This window comes from Perca fluviatilis, chromosome 5 (genome assembly GCF_010015445.1).
Source record: "Perca fluviatilis chromosome 5, GENO_Pfluv_1.0, whole genome shotgun sequence".
NCBI lineage: Eukaryota > Metazoa > Chordata > Actinopteri > Perciformes > Percidae > Perca > Perca fluviatilis.
Genome location: NC_053116.1, coordinates 8,381,755 through 8,409,754, shown reverse-complemented (window position 1 = coordinate 8,409,754; position 28,000 = coordinate 8,381,755). Strand labels below are relative to the sequence as shown.

At 40.4% G+C, this 28,000-nt stretch overlaps 1 protein-coding gene across 1 annotated transcript; it reads left to right on the top strand.

The window, feature by feature from the left end:
- The first annotated feature begins 20 nt into the window (after positions 1-20).
- On the top strand, positions 21-27,976 carry ada (adenosine deaminase). Its single transcript, XM_039801740.1, has 11 exons — positions 21-298; positions 5,071-5,132; positions 6,309-6,431; positions 9,854-9,997; positions 11,469-11,584; positions 13,169-13,293; positions 22,083-22,154; positions 24,166-24,267; positions 24,592-24,659; positions 24,771-24,900; positions 27,051-27,976. Exons 1-11 carry the CDS (start codon positions 158-160, stop codon positions 27,153-27,155), a joined length of 1,188 nt encoding a protein of 395 aa, XP_039657674.1. The 5' UTR covers positions 21-157; the 3' UTR covers positions 27,156-27,976.
- The last annotated feature ends 24 nt before the right edge of the window (positions 27,977-28,000 follow it).

Below are 28,000 nucleotides of genomic sequence, written 5' to 3'. Positions count from 1 at the left end.
TAATCCTTCTACCTCCTGCAGTCTCCATGTGTTAATGCACACTGAACTTGAAGCTCTATACAGCCCTTACAGTACACCCTCCCAGCTTCTGGTATAGTTATAGCACTCAGTGGCTGCTTTTTTGCCCGTTTGATAAACGAAGGCGTGTCCCGGAGCCATGCATATAATAGCCAGACGAGCTGCGATTGGCTTCTGCTCCCCAGTCCTCTCTCAGTGCACCAGCAGACTCACTGGCAGCCGCAGCCTCTGCACCATGGCCGAGCTCTCCTCCCAACAAATGGTATTCAACAAGCCAAAGGTACGTTACTGCAGCGTGAGCATTATTCATGTTAAATGGAAAGGTTGGAGAATTATTGAATGGCGCTTTTTCTGATTTTACGCAAAGGAACATGTGGCTCCTTGGTTTTACGCATCATAACTCCGTTAACACTCTCTTTTTGTGTCCTCGTGACAAAAAGAAGAAGAATAAGAAGAATGGTTAAAAATATAAAGAAAGAAATCAAATGTCAAACAACATTTACCGCTATCGGTGTTGTGCTTGAAGCCGGTAGTGAAACAAGGAAGTATGTATGTATTATTGCATAGCCTACAGTTTCACATGTGACAACCGGATTTAAACAAAAATCTAATCAAAACAAGATCCAACAGTCAAGCAGCACTGTGATGAATGAAATGAGCTTTTTACATCATATCATTCACACTGCCGTGCCATGGAGCAATTAGAAATGAGTGTGATTCCTGAATTTGGATCGTGCTTTACAACAGCTTGTTCTGTAGTCCATGTAATAGCATGAATGCATACTTGTGGTGGAAGAAGTATTTCAGATCCTTTACTTAAGTAAAAGTACTAATACCACACTGTTAAAAACTACTCTGTTACAAGTCTTGTAAATGTCACTTACTATGTAACTATCATCAGGAAAAAAATATTAAAAGTAAAAAGTACTCAATGCAGAAAAATCCTCATATTTTAGAAACAGGAAACAATCCAAAGAGTTGTGTGTTTAATGGTCTAATCATTTCAGAATGACTTGTAGGCCCTTATATTGTTGGCTAGTTTAATTTATAATAAAACATCGTATTTTATAAACTACATGTGTTTTGTGTGCAAAAATCTCAATTTGTGTAGCTAGTGACCAAAGCTGTCGGATGAATATAGTGGAGTAAAAAAGTACAATGTTTCTCTCTCAAATGTAGCGGAGTAGAAGTACAAAGTGGCATGAAAAGAAAAAAGACTCAAGTAAAGTACAAGTACCTCAACATTTATACTTAAGTACAGTACTTGAATAAATGTACTTAGTTACATTCCACCAGTGGATGAAGGGATTCTCCTTTAATTCATGCCAGCTTCTCCTCACTGTAATAGAAACACCACTTATTAGTAGTCCTTTCATTAGCTGGCATAGAGACAACTGGCTTTCATTAAAAGCCTTACAATGAAATGCACCATTCATTTTCAACTAGTTTCACATGCACATCAGGCACACAGGCATGACATGTAATGTATATTCACTGACTGATGCCCTTTGGAGTCTTGGGGCTGGAGCTGACAGCCGATAAGAAGCCAAGAAATTACATATAGCCCACTGTATAGAAAGAAGTGTGTGTGTGTGTGAGAGAGAGAGAGAGAGAGAGAGAGAGAGAGAGAGAGATCATGAATTGTAAAAGGAGAGGCCTCTAGGGCTGCTTGCAGAGATAATCTGATTAAATATTAATTTGCCATTGTGGAAATGATACCACTCATGGGGGTGTTGTCTGTTGCGGCAGCCATCAGTTTACCATCCATGTTCATAGGCTAACAGCACAGTATAGTAAGTTTATTACAGTCAGTGTGTGCTCATGTAATAAGTGGAGCTTATTCTCATTATTGATTCATTTCCTGATTATTAACAGTGAGATGTGCTCATCAAAATTTCATAAAATCCACATCGGACATCTCAACTCTCTGCTTTTTGTTCAACCAGCAGTCCAAAATTAAGAAAATATTCAGTGTACGTTAGGGCTGCAACTGACGATTATTTTTATTGCGATTAGTCGGTCCATTATTCTCTTGATTTAGCGAGATCAGTGTTTCCCAAAAAGCCCAAGATGTTGTTCAAAACAGATTCAAATGTCTTGTTTGGTCCACAACTCAAAGATATTCAGTTTACTGTCACAGAGGAGTGAAGAGACTAGAACATATTCACATTTAACATTTAACAACTTGTAGGGCGGCCTAAAGCCTTTATACATACCTTTTCAGCATAGAATGCTAAACTATTAAAATAGCCTAATAATTGTTGGTATGATTTCATAAATCATGTTTTAATGTTAAACATACATGTGGCACAGTGAATTGGTTAGCTGGTAACGCTAGCTTTCGGGGCAGAGGGTAAATCGCTATTTCTATACCACTAACAAAGCTCAAAATAGCACCACACTTCAACGGTAGCATAATGACGGTGCTATGTTGAGCCTTGTTAGTGATGTAGAAATAGAGATTTATTTTCTGCCCTGAAAGCTAGCGTTAGCAGCTAACCACCGGTTTGCGGTAGCTTGATTAAAGTTAGAAACGCATTTGATTAGCATGAAAACATATCCCAGAGAACGATCGACTTGGTACACATATGTTATTAACCCTTGGGTTCATTTTGCGCCGGAATTGTCCTTTAAAGTAGTGGACACACTAGGCCGAAAATCAGCCGTTGGACAGTCTGGCAAGGTCAGTGACAGGTCAGGAACTGCACGGCCTATTTCTCGCTTAAAATGTTCTCAGAAACACGTTTCAGTGAACTATTTTAGTACAATATGAGATCGTATTCTGAACGAGCCGCCATGACAGTCTGGCTTTGAATTTCCGGAGAAAACAAACCCATGTGACGCGTTCGTCCAATCAGCTGCCGGTTTTCATTTCTTGGGCAACAATACAGAGTAGCGCCGCCTGCTGCTATGGAGACGTATTACGTTTCTCAAGTCGGTGTCGCCTCAGTGTGTTCCGAGGCAGGTTTCTGGACCTCGGTGGTTTCTGGACTGATCATCTCGACTGGCTTTTCTGTCGGCCGTCGGCTTAGTGTGTCATCACCTTAAGACATTTTAATTTTTGAAAAAACTTTCCAAAATTAACAATAATTTGGAGGCCCCCGTGCATTGTCTCTGAGGACCCCCTAGGGGTCCCCGACCCCAAGTTGAAGATCCCTGCTGTATATAAGTTACCACTATGTAGAACAGAAAGTGCTGTGTGTACTGAAATAATGAACACAGGATTTCCTGAAGTTGCAGATGGGTTAACCAGCTGTGAACCATCTGACGCTCCACCATATCAGGCTTTTAGGGGAAGGAAATCGATGTAAACAAGAAGTTTGCAGTAACACGCATTACGTCTTGTTGTAAACATATGACCTCAAGATTTTCTTTATCTTTCAGCACACAGGCGGACACAGCTGTTCGACGTGTACATGTTGACTTTCTACGAAAGTATTGAGGTGATAAGAAAGCAGGTTGGACTAGCAGTTGGTCATAATTATGGCTTATTTTCATTATCTTTTAACGGGTTATTACAGGGTATTTTGTTGATTATTCAATGAATCATTTGGCCCACACATCATCAGAAAGTAGTGGAAAATCACCCTTGATATCCAAGTGATCTCTCCAAGTCCAAGGTGGTGTCTTCAAATGGTTTGTGTTCAACCAAAAGCACAAAGATATTCAATTTACAATGACATCAAACAGAAAAAAAGCAGCAAATCTTCACATTTGTGTATTTGGAAGCAGAGGATGATGGAGTTTTTGCTTGAAAAATGACATAAACGATTAATAAATTATCCAAATAGTTATTTAATTATTCTCTGTTGATTGACGAATCGATTAAATGTTTCAGCTTTAGTTGTAATACCCTAGAAAGGTTCAGTTTATTAAAAGCTGGTGGTTGATTCTTCTTTTCTTTTAACAAACAAGATCCACATTTTGAACACATATTGTAGAAAAACATTCATGTTTTTATTGCACGGCTTTAGGAAATAATTTAAAAAGTGCACTGGAAGTTGAATGTGTGTCTAAGGGGGAACTTGCGTAAGGAACATTCCATTCCCTAAATGACATTCCCATTGGAAATCTAACACATTTGCTTTGAGTTGTGATGACTTATGTAGGATTTCTCTTCAGGTTCTGAAGCCTGCAGAAAGCCTGAACGATGCTTTGATTCAGGGCATTTGACCACAGACTGTTTATATAATCCAGTGTTTCCTCTATGTTGATTTTGTAGTGGCGGCCCACCATGGCTAAATTGTGGGGTGTTGTTCTTACAGACCTGCCCCACTGCTAAAAAAAAATCCTAAAGGAAATACTGTAATCTTTGAGCTGTTGTAAGTTGTAAGTTGTTTTGAACATTATACACTTCTCAGTATTCAGGATAAAAATAACAACTTCAACTTCATGGCCAAAAGGGGGGAGATACACTTAATTTATTAGCTCCACCAAAGAGGTTATGTTTGTCTGTTTGTCTGTTTGTTTGTCTATTTGTCTCTGCAGGATTATAGAAAAACTACTGGCCTGATTTTCATGAAACTTGGTGGAAGAGTGTAGCATGGGCCAAGGAAGAAAACATTACATTTTGTAGCGGCTCCAAATCACAGGGCGGATACACAAATAATTTTTCACTATTGTTAACATTGCCAGAAATGGCCTGGCCGAGGTCTGGGCTCTCCGAGTGCCAGACTGAGAGAAGTTTTGGCTTCAAGTTGTTGAAGGAGGAGCGCAGATTTATTGGTTTCATCTGCCTGAATAAATCACGGCCCGCGGTGCTTGAAGGAGAGCCAGGACACTTCATCTTCTTTGGCCTTTTCACCACTTGTTGCCCAGTCATGTGCACTGCATTAATGATGGGCTGCAGCCAAAACATTCAGCTACAGCACCAGCACCACTGTGCTCTCTGGCGGCTCTCTTTTTAAACACTTCCTAGTATCTGACACGCTTCAGTATTCTCCTCTAAACTAAAGTGCGCAATCCGACTCAGATATATGGTCTCATCTATCGATTTGAAAGAGGAAGAAAAAGCGTTTTAATTGACCGATTCATTATCTTTCTCATCCACAGGTTGAGCTGCATGTGCACCTCGATGGAGCCATCAGGGTGGAGACTATTCTTGATGTTGCCAAGTGAGTTAGTTAAGAGATAAGAAGATGTCATTGTTCCTTCCCAGTTTTGTTGATTAACTGTACTTGTGAATATGAATATTTGATAAAGTAAAATCGATAACTGATAACTCGCCCCGAGCAAGTATATCGGCTGATATTAGGTTATCGCAGATATATTGGTCAGGCTGAGAAGTACCCCAAAAAATTGCAGTAGTTTAGTAAATGCAAAAGATATGTTTGAAACATTGTCGCCATTAGAAAAGTTATATCCACCACAAAGCACAGATTTGTTTTACCGACTGCAAAACATGTTCCGGGCATACTGTATCGTGGTCACAGTTCTTAAATAACCAAAATTAAGGGATTCTTCACTATTTGAATGCTGTTTTTTTGTTATCAGAGTTCATATGAGTTCATATGGGGAACATGTTAGCAAACAGTTGCCTATGTACTTTGTTTCTGTCCACCTGATGAATGTAAGTCCAATATTCACTCCTATTAGCTTGGTTTTGGTCTCCTCCAACTAGTGGGGAAAATGTCAGTCCGTCAGTCCCTAAGTCTGTCTCTGCCGCTAAGTGCTCCACAATGTTCACCAGCCAGTTGCTAAGTGTCTCAGCTTGCCCTTAGATGCTAGGCAGGTAGTGTACAGTATAGTGGGGTTCATCAGAGTATTTTTGCCAAAAACAATCTGCCTGCACCATCTGAACATGGCGCTAATGAGAGCAGTGCGACTGAACCAAAATATTAAAGTTGCGGACCACGAAACCCAAACAATGAGCTGAAAGACGCTGAAACGCTCCGTAGAGCTGAGGGGAACTGTCGGTTTCAACATAACACATTGTCATCCGATCCACTGGTAATGTAAAACATAATAATAGATTAGAGCAGCTTTAATACTGCATTTTCAGAATATAATAGAGCAATAACCTTACTTTCGTTTTTTTAAGATTAATTTTTGGGGCTTTTCCCTTTATTTGATAGTGACAGTGGATAGACAGGAATGGGAGAGACAGGGGGGGAATGACACGCAACAAAGGGCCGCAGGTCGGATTTGAACCCGCGCCCCTGCCAAGGACTCAGCCCACATGGGGCACACGCTCTACTGGCTGAGCTAGAGGTCGCCCCAATAACCTTTTTCTTTTAAGATAGAAGAGCAAATCAGGTAAACTAGATTTAAATTAAAATGTTCTTTTCTAGGAGACGCAACATCCATCTGCCAGCGAATACGGTGGAGGAGATGAGGCAGATCATTATCGTCCAGCAGCCTGCCACCCTCACCATGTTCCTGGGCAAGTTCAAGGAGTACATGCACGTGGTTGCGTAAGTTCCGACCATGGGCCAACAGGTCTCCTTTGATGATTCTGTTTCATAATTACAAAAGGTGTTTTCCTTGCTCAGCAGGTGACAGGGAGTGCAAAGAGCAAGACTTTGGAGTGATTAAGAGTTAGGGTCATCACCTCATTACAGTCGCAGGGATGTTTTCGCCCCAAAGTCTACCATGAGGTCAAAGTCCAGGCAGTTATGTTATACAGTTATGATGCATCCAAAGTCTGAGCACCAGAGTGTGTAGTATAGGTTGAAGGGCTGGGACGATATGCTTTTGTCCCGATTCGATTCTTTCATGATACATGGCTGCCGCTTCCATTTGTATTGCGATTTTCATTGTCAGTTAGTACTGCTGCAAGTTGTGGCGAATTCAGTCAGACTACTTTGCCTGCAACTGACAAAAAGAGGAGAAAAATACAGACAGCCCATTCCTTATATCCTGTCTCGGCTTTCACCTTAACCTTCACATCAATATCAGCCTACTTTTGTTAGAAGCTCATTAAGTAAACTGTTCAAAAACATATGTATTAACAATCTAAGCATAAGTATCTGCATTTCCATTAGGCTATACCATATTAGTCAGAGTCTGGACTAGCCTACTATGCTTAGCTTAGCTCCCCTCTCTTAGCTCTGCCTAATAATGAATCACGCTGAACGCAGGCAGGCACGCAGCTATGCTGCTCGTGTTTACACTTGCATGCATGGCAGGGTTTAAAACATTACTGCCAAAGTCTAAGTAGCGTGTTCAGCATCCAAATACAGTCATCGTACTTCTCAAGAGTTAATAAAACAGTACAGACTAGCTCGCCGTTTCATTAATCATATACTTACGTTGTCTTTTCCTTTTTTGTAGGCGCAACAACTCCTGTGTGTTTCCTTTTTAGGTAATCGTGCATCGTGGTTGTGCTCCCGTGATAAGCAAGTGAAGTTTGACAGTGTGTACAGACCACTCTTTTACCAGTTGGCCTGAAATACTCTCATACTTTTGAAGCTTTTGGTTCGGGGTGCAAGATATATCGACTCAATATCGTTATCGCAATATAACATTGCGCAATATTATATCTAGGGGTGCAAGATATATCGACTCAATATCGTTATTGCAATATATCGAAAGTGTTGCAATAAGTATGCGATATTTTGTTTATTTTGTGGAGCGCTGCATCCCGTCCGTTGGCTGCGTGGCTTAGTTGTGTTTGATTTAGAGCCCGCTTGAAATGTTGTAATGATCATGTTTCATTGGCCAGTTACCATGCCACTTGCACATGTTAGTGCACGTCAGCGCACGGGTCCACTATGTGACAAACCCTATGGAGTGAACCACGGGTGTGCATATTGGACAGAGTGACAGTGTACGTGAAGAAATAGATAGAGACACGGAACGAATCAGAGAAGAGAAAGAAAAGTTCTCTCTGTCCTGACTCCTGTTCTCTTTATTTATATATTTTAAACTGTCCAACCAGTAGAACATGTCCTGTTCTGTAGACATGGCCCTTATTTATGTATTCATGTTGGACCAGTCCAATATGACAGTCAGTTGAAACAAACCTTGTGTTGTAAGAAAACTTGTTTAATTTCTTATAAATCTATTTTGTTGCGTTTTCCCGTAACTTTTGTAATTTTACATATGTTTAAAAATATCGAAATGAATATAGATATCGCAATATTCATAATCAATATCGCAATATCACATTTTGTTAATATCGTGCAACCCTACTTTTGGTCAAATTCTCAGACTTGAATCGGGGGACTCGCCTGCCTCCGCCATTTTTCATATCAAAGCAGTTAAGGCGGGGGGAGGGGGAAGAAAGAGGATAGCAGCAGATTAACGACTACGACTGCAGGTCAACTACAAAAATTGCTGTTGACTTATTTTAATGGTCGATTACGTCGACTAATCTCTGCAGCACTAGAAGTATTGCGATTCGATAGTATTAAGTATTGCGATTTTCTTCAACAAAACCAAAAGTTGAACAATCCACTTCTAGAGACAATATATCACGAGACATTTATAAAAACTTGTCTCTAAAAAGAATGCACATCACAAGTCAGTCAGTCTGACATTTATTTCATTTGTAAAAAAAATAAATAAAAAATACATAACATGGATTTTCAGCATTTTATGCTTTTGTTCAGAAAACGGATATGATGTAGACGCCGTCAGCGGTACCGTAGTAACAGAAAATAATTAGGTCAATCATTGTTAAAAAAAATATACATACTGTATATCGATTCTAGGTAAAAGAATTGATTTTAAAAGTCGACATACATATACAATTTTAGTTTTTTGTTTTTTCCCCCACCCCTAATAGGTTGTGATTGATGGTGGTGGGCTGCATTTAAAATGCCAGACATGCAGAACAGGAACACATAAGTATTAGAGCTCAAGTGTCAGCTTGGCAACCAAACTGAGAGGAGAGTAAGGTTGTTCAGGGAGCCTTTCCGGAGTCTTATATCAAGTCCTGCAGTGACACTGAACTGTTTAGAAAAGACCAAATAAAGACCCTCCACAGCCGTGAAAGCTTTCCACAATGACGGTCTGTAGAGGCCGGACTGCAGCGCGCAGTTGTGCTGAATGGACCCTCTTGGATCGAGGCTCTTGCAAGCCTCATGTGCTTCAACAACATAGGGAACTTGCTAGCTGAGTCTAGCTGATGTAGAATTGTTGTATGAGCTCAGTGGGGATGTGTGTGTTTGGGTGGGTGGGTCGGAGGGTTAATGAGAGGATGCTGGAGGGAACAACAGGCATTCAGACCTGTGGTAAATGCTGGAAGCTGTGTTGTTGTCTGCCATGTGATGTGGGGGCGGACAGCGTGCTGCTGAGTCCAAAGGGAAGAGGGAAAAGGAGCTTGTGAATAGTTTCACAACACTGCTGTGTATTGTCAGTATGGCTGGGTACCGGACTTCCATACTTTTTCGGCACCGACCAAATTGCCTCCATAGTATCGAGTATGGGGAAAAATGCCTTGTCATTCAAAACCACATTTCAATACCTAAGGAGTAAATCTGTGGAAGTGGAAAATATTTTTTAGTTAATCACTTTTTAATATGAAATAAGTCAGTCTGACATTTATTTCATTTGTTAAGAAGAACATAACATGGAGTTTCTGCATTTTCTGCCTTGGCTCTGTTTTGCTGGAAACAGATATGCTGTACTACCGTATAAACAGAACATATTTAGGGGGATCATTGGTAAAAGAAATACATAAAAAATATAGATTTTAGGGAAAAGAATCAATTAATAAATAATAATAATAATAATACACTGTACATGTTTATATTGCTCATTTTGTAAGCCATCATTGTTTAGATGATGGATTAGCAGTGACTAATGGTTTTATTTGTACCACTGAGATAAGTCCTTCAATTTGTGTCAAGATAAGTCCTTCATTTTGTGTTTTTCTTCTGTTTGCTTTCAGTGGAGACAGAGCGGCCATAAAGAGGATAGCCTATGAGTTTGTTGAGGACAAAGCCAAGGAGGGAGTGATTTATGTGGAAGTCAGATACAGCCCGCATTTTCTGGCCAACACTAAAGTGGATCCCATACCCTGGAACCAGAGCGAGTAAGTCTTAGGTGAACCCTTGTGTTAGAGAGGGATGTATTAAAGGGTAACTTACGTATTTTCCTATGTTTTTGTGTCTGTTGTGACTGATGGGAACAACAATCTTTGACACTGGTCCAGTATTAAGCAAGACTGCTGCAGCCGTGCGTTTGTTTACTGTTAAGTGTACTGTGTCTGTACTACCAACATTGCCATCTTGAGTTCAGCTTGCTTCGCGTTTTCTGCCTCTGTCTGTTCTTTCACGATGAAGGATGAAATCGCCTGTGTGCCCTTATGTGCCTCTTCTGCGCGATGGTGCCGCTGTGTTTTAATGTGCTGGGTAATGTCATTTTCCCTGCCGTGCGCTACATTAAAATCAATGCGACACACCTTACAAGAAGCATGGAGGTTGTCAATATGACTGGGTAAGATGCATGTAAATTGTTGCGCCCAACATGTTCAAATTTACAGCTATATTTCAATTTCTTTGCGGGAACACCACCTTCACCTGCCATTTTTATTTGTTCGCTTTCGGGTCTGAACTTTCCGCGAAGCTTGCGTAGAGATCAACTGCGCAACTGGGTTATAGGTTGCCAGGTTGAGGTGACAAACGGGTTGAAAATTGTATATGGTGTGGATTGTGTGAATAGGATGCGTTTCATACAAGATCTAGCAACTGGTCAACGTTAAACAAACATATTGGTCTGATTATTTTTAAAGGAGTTTGGGCCATGCTGCAAATTCCGGGAGTTTCCCGGGAGAAATAACAAACCGGGAGGGGTCCGGGAGATAGGGCTAAAAAACGGGAGAAACCCGGGAAAAACGGGAGTGTTGACAGCTATCGCTATAGGTGCCAAAAAAATCTGTTTGGTACTGCCAATTTGTTTTGTTTTGTCATGGTTCATGTCTGCAATAAACATTACGCTTCGTGAGAAAACAATCGTGGCAGAGAATCGTGATATCAATTCTAAGCTAAAAAATCGTGATTCATATTTTTACCCGAATTGCGCAGGCCTAGTAGGATCCTTTTTGTTCAAAAGCCGTTTTGGTTCGTCTTTCCACTGTTCCAACAACCACCACTCTGGTTTGGTTGAAATAAACCCATTTACAAATACATATAAGTATTGTTTACTTAAATGGATTCTGGTGGGTTTGGCGATGGCGATTTCAAAGCCGTTTCTGGTTAATCAAAAAGGACTTTACTCTTTACCAAAAAGGTCCGTCTCTGTAGGGATCCTTGTCCTAATATTGTCAGACATTTAAGAATAATAATCTGAGCCTGTCAGTGGCATAAACAGCTCATTTGTGGACGTAAATTGACAGTGAACATTTGCCCCCCAGAGTGGTTACATTGCAGTCCGGTTCGCGGGTGCCGGTTACAGCGTTCTCGCTCAGTACTGGACCAATTTCAAAGATTCTTGTTCATGTGTTGAAAACATACAGAAATGACCCTTTAAGTTTGGCTCATTGCATGTTTTCTTTCTTCCCTCAGAGGTGACCTGAGCCCAGACGAGGTGGTGCACCTGGTTAACGAAGGCCTCAGCGAGGGGGAGAAGGCCTTCAATGTCAAAGCCAGGTCCATTCTATGCTGCATGCGCCACATGCCAAGTAATGAACTGTTCATGCTCCTGTCTGCCCAAACAACCTTGTGAGATAAGGCTCCTTACTGTACTGTCTCAGAGCTCTGCCTCAGTTGTTCTTATCAGAGAACTGAACAAATCACTGTCTAGAAGCTATGTTACTGTAACATAAGCTGTGGCTGTCTCAGAAGCAGCAGAGCCTGTAGTGATGAGTCTGTTGCAAATCTGCTCTGCTCCATTCATGCAGCTGTTTCCTATGTGACCCAACAGCCAAGTGCAAACCAAACCTGTCATTCTGTTTGCTACATTACATCTCTTGCAAAACATTGCTGTAATATCCCCAAGTGCTTACATCTTTATGGAAGAGACTTCCCGAACGGCTGGAGGACATCTGATTTTGTCATTATACTGTAGATAAAAAGTGCTATTTTAGGAAGATTGAACAAGCTGTTGCATATCTGTATGCAGTTAGATTTGTGTATGTTTAAACAGAATGCAGTCTAACACTTTAATGCAGCATCTAAAATAGACTGCAAATTCATTCAGATAAAGTCTGTATGATGATCTGGGACATTGCATCATATGTATGTAACTGTTATGGATTTGTAAAAGTAGGTTGTTTTCATAGAGTACTAAAAGTCAAGCTGTGACAGGAATAGTTACGCTTATTTGCTTTCTTGCCGAGTTAGATAAAAACACTGACACCACGCTCATGGTATGGTAAATATGAAGCTACCGCCAGAAAACAGTTAGCTTAGCTTAGCATAAAGACCGGAAAAAGGGGGGAAACAGCTCGCCCAGCTTCGTCCAAAAGTAACAAAATCAGCCTACATTAAGCTAAGCTAGTCGGCTGCTGGTGGTAGATTCATATGTACCGTACAGACATGAGAGTGGTACCTATCCTCTCATCTAACTCTCGGAAAACGAAAAGCAAGTTTCCCAAAATGTCGAACTATTCCTTTTAAGAACCAGTCGTGGTTACCGTCAGCCAGGCGAACACAGTCACTACGGCATGTTGGGTAACGTTGTCTTGTGCTCGTCATAGCTGTAGCTTGATGCAGATGGATGCAGCATGATGCTTGGACTGTATCATCACATTTCATCCACACATCATCTGCACAGCGTCGTAGTCGAGTGTAACTGTTGAGTCTGAGTCGAGTCTCGAGCCCCCAGTATCCCAGTCCAAGTCGAGTCGCCATTACCGGCCGTTCGAGTCCGAGTCATCTCCCCAATTGTGCGTTGACACGAACTACAGTCGCAGGTGAAGGACACACGCCATGCCCCCGCCGCATAAAACAGTTACAGACTCAGTTTATGTCATATCTTACATCTGATTCTTATGACCTTTTGCACATAAAATTAGTCGGAAACATCCAACTTCAGAGTCGTACAAATTTCACGAATGCTAGAGTCCGATTTCATAAATCGTCCGAGTCCAAGTCCAAATAATCAGTCATGTCAAATCACGAGTCCAAAGAATAGCAACTCGAGTCTGAGTCCAGTCCACTCAAGTACTCCATCTCTTCCTGTGTGTGTGTGTGTGTGTGTGTGTGTGTGTGTGCTGTCAGGACCAAATTGTGTAGTAATATATGTGTTTTTTTTAACTCTCCAGGCTGGTCCATGGACGTGGTGGAGCTGTGTAAGAAATACCAACACGAAGGAGTGGTCGCCATCGATCTGGCAGGGGATGAGTCAATCAACTGTGAAGCCAATCCAGAACACAGGGAGGCCTATGAGGTGAGCGTGTGAAAACAGCTATGCTATACCAACAGTCAAAGGCCATCTTTGTCAAAGCATGAGGGAGATTAAAAAGGTGGGTCTTGTGTACTTTCTTCGCAGCCTCACATGCCATGACACATAACAATAACTGGTATACCAAGAACAGCAATAATGGGGCTTAACGGCAGCTTGAGTAGAGTGTTCTGTTCCCTTGAATGTGTTTTTGAAAAAGGTATTTCTTTAACCCTTATGTTGACTTTAAAAAAGCTTTAGTTTACGTTTAGTTCAGAGATCTGCATGTCCTCGGTTACATGCTGCCAGTCCGACATGCCGCCACTCCGACATGCCGCTATTCCGACATGCTGCTATTCCCTAACCCTAACCCCTAACCCTAACCCTAATGGAAACAAAAATCGTTGGAGTGGTGGGACGTTTGAAAACAATGGAAGTGCCGCCACTTCGACAATTAGACGTCACTGTCGGAGAGGGGGTATGTCGTTGAAAGTTTTTTCATAAATGTAAAAATGTAAATGTAAATGTCGTAACATGAATCCAACATAATACTAGCAAATATAAAACCCACACTGATGATAGGCTTGCCGGCCTATATGGTAGTCACTAAGATAGCCATCTACAGTGAAATATACACAGTGGAATATAAAAAGATGATTTATAAAATCATGCCAAAAATTATTATTTTAATAGCTTAGTATTCTATGCAAAAAAAGGCATGTATAAATGCTTTACGCCGCCCTATACCTAATTGTAGGCCCAGTTTAATATGCAACTTCAGTTAATACGCTATAGGTAGTAGGGGGTCCCTGCTCCGTCTCTCTTTCAGTTAAGGGGTCCTTGGCTTAAAAAATGTTGAAGACCCCTGGTTTAGATCATATGTTGATGGATAATTACAGATATGTCAAAGTTTAGTCAGGATGTTTTAAAACCATTACATTTTTTTTTTCCAAATGCTATAAAATTGAATAAAACTAAAGTAGTGAACTAATCTTTCATTGTAGTCGCGAAGAGCTTTGTATGGAACCATCCGTGTTATTTTTTTGGCAATTCGGTTGAAGGAAACTCAAATTTCTGTTATAGAAACTTTGAAAAAGTCAAATTTGACCCGAGGACAATAGGAGGGTTAACAAGAAGTGTGATCGCTGACAGTGTAATTACATAAGCAGACTCCTACCTTGACATTAAAGCAAAGTCATCATGTTTTTTATTTATACCATATTGCATCATTATGAGGTTGTAAAAAGTTTTTATAGCCCCGGGCAGAGTCCACCTCATGTTCCCACAAGCTGCATGCTGATGGAAGTATGGCTGCACTTTATCGCCCCAGCAACTTTCAGGAATCCTTAGAAAGAATGTGAAGCTTTGTTTTGCAGCTACAGAGAGGGCAGATATGGCTCTAGGGATGGCTATGGTCCAGACCCAAATATCTGGACAACTATTGGATGGTTTGGAGTAAAATATTTTAAAGACATTCATTGTCAGCAGAGGATGAAGTGCACTGACTTTGGTGATTCCCTGACGTTTCCTCTTGCACCACCATAAGGTTCACATTTGGGGTTCTAAGTGAAATGTCCCGACAACTTTTAAAGGGATTGCCATAAAGTTTGGTGAACACATTCATGTCCCCCTTCAAGATGAATTATACCAGCTTTGGTGATCTCTTAAAGGTCCCGTGGCATGAAAATTTCACTTTATGAGGTTTTTTAACATTAATATGAGTTCCCCCAGCCTGTCTATGGTCCCCCAGTGGCTAGAAATGGTGATAGGTGTAAACCGAGCCCTGGGTATCCTGCTCTGCCTTTGAGAAAATGAAAGCTCAGATGGGCCGATCTGGAATCTTCTCCTTATGAGGTCATAAGGAGCAAGGTTACCTCCCCTTTCTCTGCTTTCCACGCCCAGAGAATTTGGCCAACCCATGAGAGAGAGAGAGACATCATGGCTTTCAAACGAACAAAGTGGCAGCTGGCCAAGGCCACAAACGATAGCTGTGGATGAGGGGAGGGCCCCATAGAGAATGCCTACTGTATCTACAGGGTCGAGACTTTTGTGCTACACCCCTGATGAAGAGGACTTAAATGTCTTCATCTGTAATCAACGCTGTACGGCAGTAAAACCTAAAACTCTCAAACCTATTTCCTCCTAAGCACTGACAAAAAAAAAAATCCAATTTGGTTTACAGCCAGCATTTATTGATTAACTCAGAGAAAACCACAGTAGGTAATCAATTTAGCCTGTCATACCATAATGAATGCGGTAGATTAATCCGTTAATACGCTAAAGCGCTGGACGTGGAACAAGACTTACCTGAAATGAATTGCATGGATAAAGGATGGGGGGAGGTAACTGCATGGAGACATTTCAGCCCATTTTGTTTATACATGTTTCAGTCCAATGTGAGAATAGAGGAGGTAATTGTCCTTATAGACCGCTTACTGTTTCTGGTTATTTGCTTCAATATATTCTGCGATTGCTCATTTCTGTATTATTTAAGTGTGTTGCTGTACTCTTCGAGGTGGTCAGTTGCCTTTTAGTCACCGATACTTGAGATGGCAAACATACCTCACTGACCATACCACACATACCACACAATAGGGTGTGTGTGCGTGGGAAGGTGTGCCAACAGTGAAGTTAGAACACAGCCGGTTAAAAGTAATTTGAGGGAAGCGATAAGTCAGTGGTTTAATATAACGGCTTGGTATGGCAACCTGAATGTGAAAGACAAAAACAAGCTTTCCAAAAGGGTTAATATTGCAGGGAAGGTGATTGGCAGGCCACGAAAGCAGCTCGATGATGCATTTAAGTCATGTTTCCATCTAATTGTCATGCAAATTTTAATCAAACTTTTAAAATGTCACAAAAAAGAAGAAAAAAAAAAAAAGAAATTGCGAATTAGAAGCGTTTCAGTAGCATTGTATTGTATGAATAATAAGAGATAAGATGTGTGTGTGTGTGTATTGGCCATAGTGATGTATGTGTGGCTAATACTACTAAATAATATTTATGGTACTTACCATTATGGTTATAGGATGTGCAATGCCTGATAGGGTACTGGTGCAATATTTTATATATATGCTATGTTATATTTGATATGGTATTATGCAATTGGGAATTGTGCACACGGGAAATGTGAAATCATTATCAAAATGAAGTGCAATACGAGGGGGAGGATGTGTTGTGGGTTCTCTTCTGTTCTTCTGTGATTGTAAGGAAAGGTAAGGGGGGTATTGTGTGAGGTTTATTAAATGTTCATTGAAGCATTGGATGAGATGATGTACGATTATGTTTCTATGTAGGGTAACTGTATGTTTATTGTGTGTTTATGTGTCGCCATTTCGTTCTCTTGAATGCCCAAGATGAATTTCTCCTATAGGAGACAATAAAGGCTTATCTTATCTTATCTTATCTTACACAAGTTGGCCACCTGTACAGAACACAGCGTTGTGGCAGAGACATTCGGTGTCAGCGAGACAACGTTCACCACTGTGTATATTCGGTGTGCAGGGCCATACGATTCAAGCTCTTAAACCAATTCGTCAATTTACCTGAGGCACGCACCCTGTGCTACGCACCTTGTGTCCGGCACACTGGACGGGACCTGTGTTCCGATCCTTCCCCCATCCGATGGATACCGGGACTATAGTCATGTGAGTTACACGTTCGCTACGTCACAACTGATTCGGCAAAGCTGTTTCCATCTCTCGCATTTGCGCATTAACTCAAGACAAAAACCACCTCAAGCGAGCGTAAAAACTTTTTTTGCGAATTTGAGTTAGTTTTTTTAGAATTTTTCCGTTTCCATCAACATTTTCTAATGCGATACTTAAAAATATGCATACAAATATGTTGATGGAAACATGACTATAGACTGTTAAAACTTGATTTGACAGTAAAGGCCAGACAGATTACATCTGTAGAAGGGGTTGACCGATACGTTTTTTTTCAAGGCCAATAATGTTGCTGATTATTAGTCAGTCCCTCCAGAAAAACGGGTTTATACGATCTCATAATTCAACGCATAATCATACAAAGTCCGCATATTTATGCGGGGGCCGCATTTTTTCAAATACGCCGCACTTTCGCCGCATAAATTACAACCCGGTCTCACGGCAGTTCGTGTAAATGTCCACGTTATTCTTAATCTATTGATACGTGTTCACGGAGACGTTTTTCTCGTTTTTTACGTGTAAGTGTCACATTATTTTCTCGGGGAAAGGACGCCGGGAGGCGGCCGAAAAGGTCGCTCCATAAGCCGGGGACAGCGCCCTGGGGACACGCCCGAGGCGGCCGAAAGGGCGGCTCCATAAGCCGGAAGCCGAGACGGCCAGCGGGCCCCGCTGGGGAAGCCCCACAATAACGGGATGGCGGAGGTTGGGTTTAGGAAAAAACTTACGGGTAAAGGGCGCCTTAAACGCCGGGGAAAGGGCGCCTTAAATGCCAGGATACGCGCCACAGTAACACGCGGGACAAAACGCCACACGCAGGGACGCCATCCCCGGGAAACTGTGTTGTTTGACCCATCCACCACCCCGACCAACCTCCCTACGTGGATTTTCGGCTTTTTATATTACTCCCTACAATTTCGTGCTGTGGCCACAAAATATGCTTCCCATTGAAATACATTACTTACATTTTCGTGTTGTCCACCACGTAAAAAACAACAAAAACGTCTCCGTAAACACGTATCAATAGATTCAAATAACGTCACATTTACACGAACTTCCATGAGACCGGGCTGTAAATTACCAATTTCCGCGCGAAATATGCGGGGCTTGCATGATTTCATAATCCCCGCATTTTCGTTGCAAAAAAGTCACATATATCTTAGCAGAAAGTTGAAAAAACGTTGCGTTTACTTCACACACGAGCAGCCATTTTCCCCTGTTGCCATGGGAACGTTATGAAGTGACGTAATTACACGACGTGAACATCATCGAAAATCATCGTGTTGGAGGTTGAATTTGACAGTTTGACAATTTAAGTTGGTATCCAATAACAAAAACTATCTTAATATCTGATGTCTACTCAAATCTCTTTGTTTAAGTGCTCCTGCTGTCTTAACGCTTTTTGAAAGTCTGTCTCTTTTGTATCTTTTATTTCCCTCAGTTTAGACTATTACTTTTATTTGTACTTTCATATATATTATGATTTTAATTATATTATTTGTATATATTTTTGTATCTTATTTGTTTACGTATTGCGATGACTGAATATCTGTAAACTATTTTTTGAAATATAGTTTTAAAAAAAAAGCAGGGTGTTGGGGGAATCACTCTTTTAAAAATCTTTTTCATCAAACCGCAGTTTTTGCAAGTTCCCGCAATCTGTGCAAGTTCCCGCAATTTCATCAAATAAAATTGCATAAATATCCCGCATATTCCATCGCATTTTTTAAGAAAAAGGGACGCATAATCAAGGATTTTTGCCCACAACAATCACAAAAAAACTCCGCATTTTTCTGGAAGGACTGATTAGTAGTTCATGAAACCGATATATTTGGAACCGATATGCATTTAAAGTCAAAATGAAAATCTTTTAGTAAAAATTACAAACTCCAACACAAATAGCAATACCACAGCGTAAAAATAAGTGTATGTCTTGCATAAAAAAATCTTTAGTAAATGTTATTGTGACAAATAAAAAATACTAAATTTAACTACAGTAAACGTTCATTTCAAAAAGAATATATAACTGGAGCATAGGGACAGACACAGAGCTGTAGCCGGGCCAAAGTAGACCACTTTTTAATTCATTAATGTGATCGGTTATAAGGCAAACTGCCAAAATAAACGTCCTGATTATCGGCCAGGGCCGATAAATAGTCCATCCCTAATCTGTAGACGCCTCACACCCACTAAACTCAGAGTTTGAGTTGCTCCCATCTGGCTGTCGATTCAGGGTCCCGAGGGTGAGCCGGAATATTTATAAGAGGTCTTTAATTCCTCATGCCGTACAGGCACTGAATGCACAATGACTGGGAAGACCCAAGTATTTGAAATGTGTTCTCTCTCTAGTCTGGTAACCTGCCTCCTTTCCACCTGCTGCTGCTGCTGTTTCTGCTCATTGTGTTAGGATTTAGAGAAATGGCGGACCCCCAAATGAAGAGACGACAGAGCAGTGTTGCGTTCAAAGATTTAATAAATAAAAGGGTTACAACAAAAAGAGTCCTGCTAAAATAGTTCCAAAAAGACCAGGGAACAAAATAAACTGGAACACCGAGACACGCCCGCCCGCCCGCCCGCTTAAAAATAAAACCGGAAAAACTAGAACAGAAAATCGCAACCATGACACATTGCACATCTGTTGTACGTTTTATGTTTCATAACTTGTGATGCCATGGTTGTATTTTAATGTTTTGGAGAAGCCAAAGACAAATATCCACTAAGGTGGACAATAAAGTCATACATTCTTAAAGGTCCCATGACATGGTGCTCTTTGGATGCTTTTATATAGACCTTAGTGGTCCTCTAATACTGTATCTGAAGTCTCTTTTATATAGACTTTAGTGGTCCCCTAATACTGTATCTGAAGTCTCTTTTATATAGACTTTAGTGGTCCCCTAATACTGTATCTGAAGTCTCTTTTATATAGACCTTAGTGGTCCCCTAATACTGTATCTGAAGTCTCTTTTATATAGACCTTAGTGGTCCCCTAATACTGTATCTGAAGTCTCTTTTATATATACCTTAGTGGTCCCCTAATACTGTATCTGAAGTCTCTTTTATATAGACCTTAGTGGTCCCCTAATACTGTATCTGAAGTCTCTTTTATATAGACCTTAGTGGTCCCCTAATACTGTATCTGAAGTCTCTTTTATATAGACCTTAGTGGTTAATATAAATATTTTTATAATTTTTTTTTTTTTTTTAATATTTTATAATTTATTTTTTTTTTTTATTATTTTTTTTAAATATTTATTATATGTTTTTTTTTTTTTTTAAATTTATTTTTATATTTTTTTTATTTTTTTTTTTTTTTTTTTTTATTTTTTGTTTATTTTTTTTTTTTTTTTTTTTTTTTTTTTTTTTTTTTGTTTTTTTTTTTATTTTTTTTTTTTTTTTTTTTTTTTTTTTTTTTTTTTTTTTTTTTTTTTTTTTTTTTTTTTTTTTTTTTTTTTTTTTTTTTTTTTTTTGTTTTTTTTTTTTATTTTTTTGTTTTTTTTTTATTTTTTTTTTGTTTTTTTTTTTTTATATTTTTTTGTGTTCCCCTTTTTTTTTTTTTTTTTTTTTTTTTTTTTTTTTTTTTGGCCTTCTTTTTTTTTTTTTTTTTTTTTTTTTTTTTTATTGGTGGGGGCCCCCTATTCTTTTTTTGGGGGTTTTTTTTTTTTATACTTTGGGGGTCCCTAATACTGTATCTGAAGTCTCTTTCCCGAAATTCAGCCTTGGTGCAGAATTACAGCCACTAGAGCCAGTCCCACAATGAGCTTTCCTTAGGATGTGCCATTTCTGTGTCTGTAGCTATTGAGGAGGAGAGTGGAGGGTGGGGGTGTGGCCTTGACCAACTGCCACTTTTCTCGTTTGAAAGCCATGATGTCTCTCTCATGGGTGGGCCAAATTCTCTGGGCGGGCAAAGCAGAGAAAGGGGAGGTAACCTCGCTCCTTATGACCTCATAAGGAGCAGATTCCAGATCGGCCCATCTGAGCTTTCATTTCCTCAAAGGCAGAGCAGGATACCCAGGGCTCGGTTTACACCTATCACCATTTCAAGCCAATTGGGGACCATAAGCAGGCTGGGGGAACTCATATTAATGTTAAAAAACCTCATAAAGTGAAATTTTCATGCCATGGGACCTTTAATAACCCAGTTCAAATTACACTGTACTACACCCTTTGAAATTGATTTTCATTAAAAGGCTTTTTTTACAACCTTATTTAATTCTGGTTATTGTGTCTGCATGTGTATTTATGTGTATGAAATACATTTTCATGATTGTTTAGTCAAATTTAGGGTTGACTCTCCTCATGTGGTATGCGTACAGTCTATTTTCCTTGTATAGCACTGTGTAATATTTGGTTTTATTATTATTATTATTACCATACAACTACAGTATATAACGCATACAGTACTATATCATATTCAGTTCTCCAGAGATGGCGTTTTCACCATCCACAGTGTGGAGAGGTTCTGAAATCCTGTCATGCTGAATCGATATTGATGAAGAAAATAAAACATGCTTCAATTATTAACACGAAGCAGAACTCCGAGAGCAGAGTCCACGCTAATATTCAGGGTTATCGTCATAATTACGTGATCTCGATATACCTGCAGATTAAGCAGCCCACGCTTGGTGTGTCCAAGGTTAAGAATGCCAAGATGAAAACAAGTTGATCAAACCAGAGGCGTGCCCTCTAGGAGGAAAATATCCATTTCATTCTTTATTTAAAAAGGTGCGGTAAGTGATTCTGCGCAAAGATTGTTGATCTTTGAACTTAACTGCCAAACAAATACAACCCCCTCCCCCCACCCCCCCACCCAGCACATTCAAATGCTTGCCCCCCCAGCCAGAGCTGTGTATTTACACCGTTTGTTTTTTTAACGCACACAGAAAATATAGAGAGCTGGGTGGCCTGGAGGAGATATTCACTGAATTTGACAAAAAGTGTATTGGATTAACACTTACTGTACCTTTAAGTGGAGCTCCAAGTACCAAAGCAAACAAAGCTGGTGTGCACACACACCCTGTCGAAATGATAAGCGGGGCCTCACTAGGTGCTGCAGTATCGCAGATGTGAAAGCCAGATGTTGGGCTGTGTTGTTTGTTTGCTGACGGGTTTCCTGATCGATGTTGTTGACAGGAAGCAGTGCGCTGTGGGATCCACAGGACCGTTCACGCAGGAGAGGTGGGCCGGTCGTCTTCAGTGAAGGAGGTAAGCCGTTCAACAATAACACCAGACATTTCGGCACGGGGCTGTTATGTGAGGGCTTATTTGCTACAGCAATCCAACTAAACAATGAAGTCACGCACTGACAACAGAAATCAGTAAACTGTTATTACAGGCAGAGAGCCAACAGAAACAAGACGTTGGCCAGTTGAAGGTTCAAGTCTGTGTGGGAGATTCCAGTGAACTAGACAACAAATGCACAAAGGAGCACACAAGCACCTACACTACAGGCCAAAGGTTTGGACACACCTTCTCATTCAATGCGTTTCCTTTTTATTTTCATGTCTATTTACATTGTAGATTCTCACTGAAGGCATCAAAACTATGACTGAACACATATGGAATTATGTACTTAACAAAAAAGTGTGAAATAACTTAAAACATGTCTTATATTTTAGATTCCTCAAAGTAGCCACTCTTTGCTTTTTTTGATAACTCTGCAAACCCTTGGTGTTCTCTCAGTGAGCTTCATGAGGTAGTCACCTGAAATGGTTTTCACTTCACAGGTGTGCTTTGTCAGGGTTAATTAGTTGAAGTTTTTCCCTTATTAATAAAAAAAGCAAAGGGTGGCTACTTTGAGGAATCTAAAATATAAGACATGTTTTCAGTTGTTTCACACTTTTTTGTTAAGTACATAATTCCATATGTGTTCATTCATAGTTTTGATGCCTTCAGTGAGAATCTACAATGTAAATAGTCATGAAAATAAAAAGGAAACGCATTGAATGAGAAGGTGTGTCCAAACTTTTGGCCTGTACTGTACATACAGTATACGGGTGTAGGGCTGGGTTAACCAATGATTGCTTGAAACGATTTGATTCCGATTCCCAACATCCCGATTCGATTACATTTCCCATTTAGATCAATTAGGTTAAGGATTTTTCAGTAACAATACCAATTTAGCTTGGATATAAAAGAGATTCTCAGAGAACATCTGCTGTAAGTTGTACAAGCAAGAATCAACCCTCAAATATTTTTATTTTTTTATAATGCACCAGGTTAATGTTCACATTAAGAATTGACCCTCAAAAAGGGGGTTCAATTCACCAAATCCATGGTGAAATAGGCATATATTAAAGTAGCTCATATTATTCTCATTTACAGGTTCATAATTGTATTTAGAGGTTGTACCAGAATAAGTTTACGTGGTTTAATTAAAAAAAAAATATATATATTTTTGTTTTACTGCACATTGCTGCAGCTCCTCTTTTCACCCTGTGTGTTGAGCTCTCTGTTTTAGCTACCGAGTGAGGCATCTCACTTCTGTTCCATCTTTGTTGGGAGTCGCACATGCGCAGTAGCTAGGTAAGGACTACTAGCCAGTCAGAAGCAGAGTATGAGGGCGTGCCATGCTAGCAGCTAGGCGAGCATTATAACGTGTGTTACAAAGTGACCATGTTTGTCTCTGAAGTAAAGGCTGGACTACAGTAGAGCTGTTTGGAGCAGTTTATGAACAGTGTTTTCTGTTGGAGATGGTAAGTCCCTTTGGGGTGGACTTTGGGCTTTTTCACTTTGTAAACCTATAACATGCACAAAAAAGATATATAACACAATAAAGGAAAGGGAAAAAGCCTAAAAGCATAATATGAGCACTTTTTATTCGATATCTGATCACTCAAACAATCGATTATTTTAACCCAGACCTATCGATTCGAATCGTTGACAGAATAATCGTAATCAGATCATGGGACCAGTGAAGATTCACACCCCTAGTATAGATGCATTATTATTTTTCTACCGTTTGTGTCCATCTCAGCTGCTGTGTCTCAACCATAAACTGTTTACAGTCAACGGTCTCAACCACTTTAGTGTAAGAATGTCTCACTTCCATAAAAAGGTGGCCGCTCTCCGAGGAAGTCATCCGTCAAAGTGACAGTTCAGCGAGTCGCAAGTCTAGAAATAGCCCGCACATTCTGCAGACACGCACAACACAGAGGGATTTCTTTTATGCTTTATAACATTTTGCCTCGTGACCTTTTTGTCTTGATACTTTTAGGCCGTGGAAGTGCTGAAAGCTGAACGGGTCGGCCACGGTTACAATACATTGGAAGACCAAGTTCTGTACAAAAAACTGCTGGCTCAGAACATGCACTTTGAGGTGAGGAACTATCCAGAACGATCACCGTTGTCATCAAAATGCTGCATCACAGACAAGATTATTAATCTCTGCAAAAAATGCGCCTGCCAACCTATGAAACACAGTCTGCCCGGTTCATCAACATACTTATCATTTTGATCATTACAGAGTGGGATTGTTTTATCAGGAAATGATAGAAAGATAGTAGAATGTATTATTACAGTATCTACCAGTAGGAACAGAGTGATACGCTGACCTCTAGTGGAGCATCTGGTATCACACCTGGAAGAAGAAAGATGGCAGTAATGAGGTTTCTCAGTGCTGCCTGTGCTGTTCTGCTTGCAGATGTGTCCTGTTTCCAGTAAGCTGACAGGTGCCTGCGACCCAGACTTCACCAAGCATCCTGTCATCACGTGAGCTGCGTTTTTATTTACATGACAGTCTGGTAATGAACCTGCATTAAAGTAGAATCGGGGGCTTAAATCGAGTTTTTGGTTTGGATTTTCATCGCGTCCTTTGTTCAGGTTCCGGAAGGACAAGGCGAACTACTCCCTGAATACAGACGACCCTCTGATCTTCAACTCCACCCTGGACCTCGACTACAACACCGCGCAGAAATACATGGGATTCACCGAGGAGGAATTCAAACGACTGGTGAGATCAAATGCATGAATAATTACAGCAGTGGTTCACAGGATGAAGGCATCTGAACATGGTTGGAGATGATAGCATGGGGCGATCATGCCCCGTGCATGGCAATGCCTTTCTCAGTCGCTAATTAAAGCAGGGACAAAAGCCGGCGTAAAAGAAGTGCGCCAAAGCCTCAGATCCTTTTGATCATTAATATTCGTAATGTATTTTAAACAAGGTGTGAAGAATTGTGCTTTGCATCCAGGCCCCATCAGGTTTGCATATGGATTGATCATTAAGAGAAGGTAGGAAGATCGATATTGAAGGAGGTAACAGCGGGCCTGTCTCGGTCCGAATGTAACAAAATCTGCCCACTGGCACCTCTAAAGATCACTAGTTACCACTCGATGGTTTGTAAGTGTAAAAACTATTTCCTGTCGAGGAGCCATTACTTTTTGGAGTCTTGTCAGCGCTGTGAAGTTGCCATGCAACCAGCGGTGGCTAACTGTTTATTCCTGGTTCCAGTATTTATGCAAAGCTAAGCTAAGCTCCTGCTGTAGGGGTAAATTAATTAATTAATTAGATAGATAGAATAGATAGATAGATAGATAGATAGATAGATAGATAGATAGATAGATAAGATAGATAGATAGATAGATAGATACTTTATTCATCCCGAGGGAAAGTTTATGCATCCAGTAGCTTAGACAACCATAATACAACAAACACATATATCTCACATACATAAAAATCACTCACAGAAATGTAAAGAGTTAACAATTTGTGAAGTGATTACAAAGGTCTGGTATGGACTGAGCATTACGTGTTATTATGGATCCCACTGCAGTTCTAGGCAAGACCTGCCCTACCAAGCAGTCCGATCAACTTGTTAAGGTTAGGATAGCCGATTGGCCTCAACATATCGGGTTCGGTTACCTTGAGAGAGCATGGACGCCTGGCCACTCGTAGCGCACGAATGCTATTGAAGGCTGGGTCTTGCCTAGAACTGCAGTTGGTTCCATAATAATGCATAAATGACGTTATCACTTTGCTGATTTGAATCGTTTCATTCAGTTGAGCTTCAAAGGTTTGTTGTCACGGTTGTTTCTTTCTGTAAGACATGCGATCAAATCGGCTGTTTCTGACTTTCTTCAGTTCAATACTATGTTCAGTCTGTCGCTGTCTGCTTCAGTTCAGTCCAAAACTAGCCTATACAAGCTCTGTTTACAGGGTTAATAGCCCAGCGGCCTATTTGTAACAGTTATCACATTGTGATTGTTTCGGTGGATTTACAGTCTTTTAATGAGCTTTTAAACGAGGGAGTAACCTACTGTGATTCATAGCTGAGCTGACAACAACACTCAGTCACCACTGACTAATTCTGTCAGTGACCACAGGGATTCAGTTCAGTTCAAAGATTCATTGTTAAAGAATTGTTGTCCGTACATGCACTGAACACCTCCCTTGGGAAGATCTTTGTTACCTTTGTACTAAAAGTTTAAAGGTTGGACTGGCTCAGCTAAGCTAAGCTGGTACAAACGTGGTATCAATCTTCTAATCTAACTCTCGGCAAGAAGGAAATAAGAGCATTTCCCAAATTGCTGAACTGTTCCCTAAAGGCCCCATATTGTAAAAAGTGAGATTTCCATGTCTTTTTTTTAATTTTATTATAAAAGCAGGTTCACATGCTCATATAAACACAGTGAAATTATCAAAATGCTCAATCCACAGAGAAATACGCACAGCCTGTATTCAGAAACTGTGTCTTTAAACAAGCCGTCAGGACTTGTGTACGGTTGTGATGTCACAACTATACTATATATAGGTAGAAAGTGCCGTGACAGTCATTCCCCGGCTGCAATGACAGTGCAGAGACTCAGAGAGTGCAGATGCAGAAGACCCAGAAATGCTGACCAATCAAAACAGAACGGGCTTCTTTTTTTTTTAATTTTATTTTAGGGAGGGGGGCTTAAAGAGACAGGTGCTAAAACGGAGCATTTTAGACAAGAGTGGGGATACAGGTATATTCAGACAGGGAGGAAAATGTGTCTTTTGACCATTAAAGCATGTACACATGTTCTAGTAGAACCCCCAAATAGTAAGCATGAACCTGAAAATGAGCATGACATGGGACCTTTAAAAGTGACCTCGTATTGACTTCTTGTGTCTTATAGAACATCAATTCTGCAAAGTCGTGCTTCCTGCCCGAGAAGGAGAAGAAAGAGCTTGTCAACAGACTGTATGAGGCGTATGGGATGGTATGCAGCACTGCCTTTTAAAGTGAACGAAGAAGGAAGTCTAAGGAGGAAATGGGACCTAACCCAGGGACAAAATCGCTCTGAACACTCAATCTCCCCAACCTGACACAATGGAATGTCTTTTTCCTAACCAGACATAAAACCTGCAGGATAACATATCAGATACGCTGTTTGCCATATAGCTGCTGCCTTCACCTCACATATTCTGTACATTACCAGCTTGTGTTTTATGAGTATTCCATCTAAGATACCTTTTGTAATACTTTAGTGTACAGCATCCAGAGGATGTCACGGTGCTCTGAACGCTGCAACAAATGTGGGCACGCAAGTGTCTTGTGTTTATGAAGCAGATTTTGTTTATATGACCACGCTCTGGACATGTTTTCATCTTGTGTTTACATCATGGTGTCATGAAGAGAATCAGGGTTTACTTTGTCAGCATGTAAGGGGAGGATAGGGGAGGTTATTTGTCATTCATCTTTGGGTGAAAGCATGGGGGGGTGGAGGGGGGATATATGGTTTACCATTGTTTGTTTTAAGGGAGAGTAAGGGAACCCAGTGTCAGAAATGTGTGTGCGTGTTGCCCTCCAAACGGGAAACCGGTATAACAGCGCAATACCAAAAGTGTAGTATTATATTTGAGCACTAGGGGGCACACCACGGTCACCTATACATGGACAAACCACAGATGATTGAATGTGGTTTTTGCATTTCATAATTACTCCAAAGGCTTTTGACGTACAGTACAGGCCAAAAGTTTGGACACACCTTCTCATTCAATGTGTTTCTTTATTTTCATGACTATTTACATTGTAGATTCTCACTGAAGGCATCAAAACTATGAATGAACACATATGGAATTATGT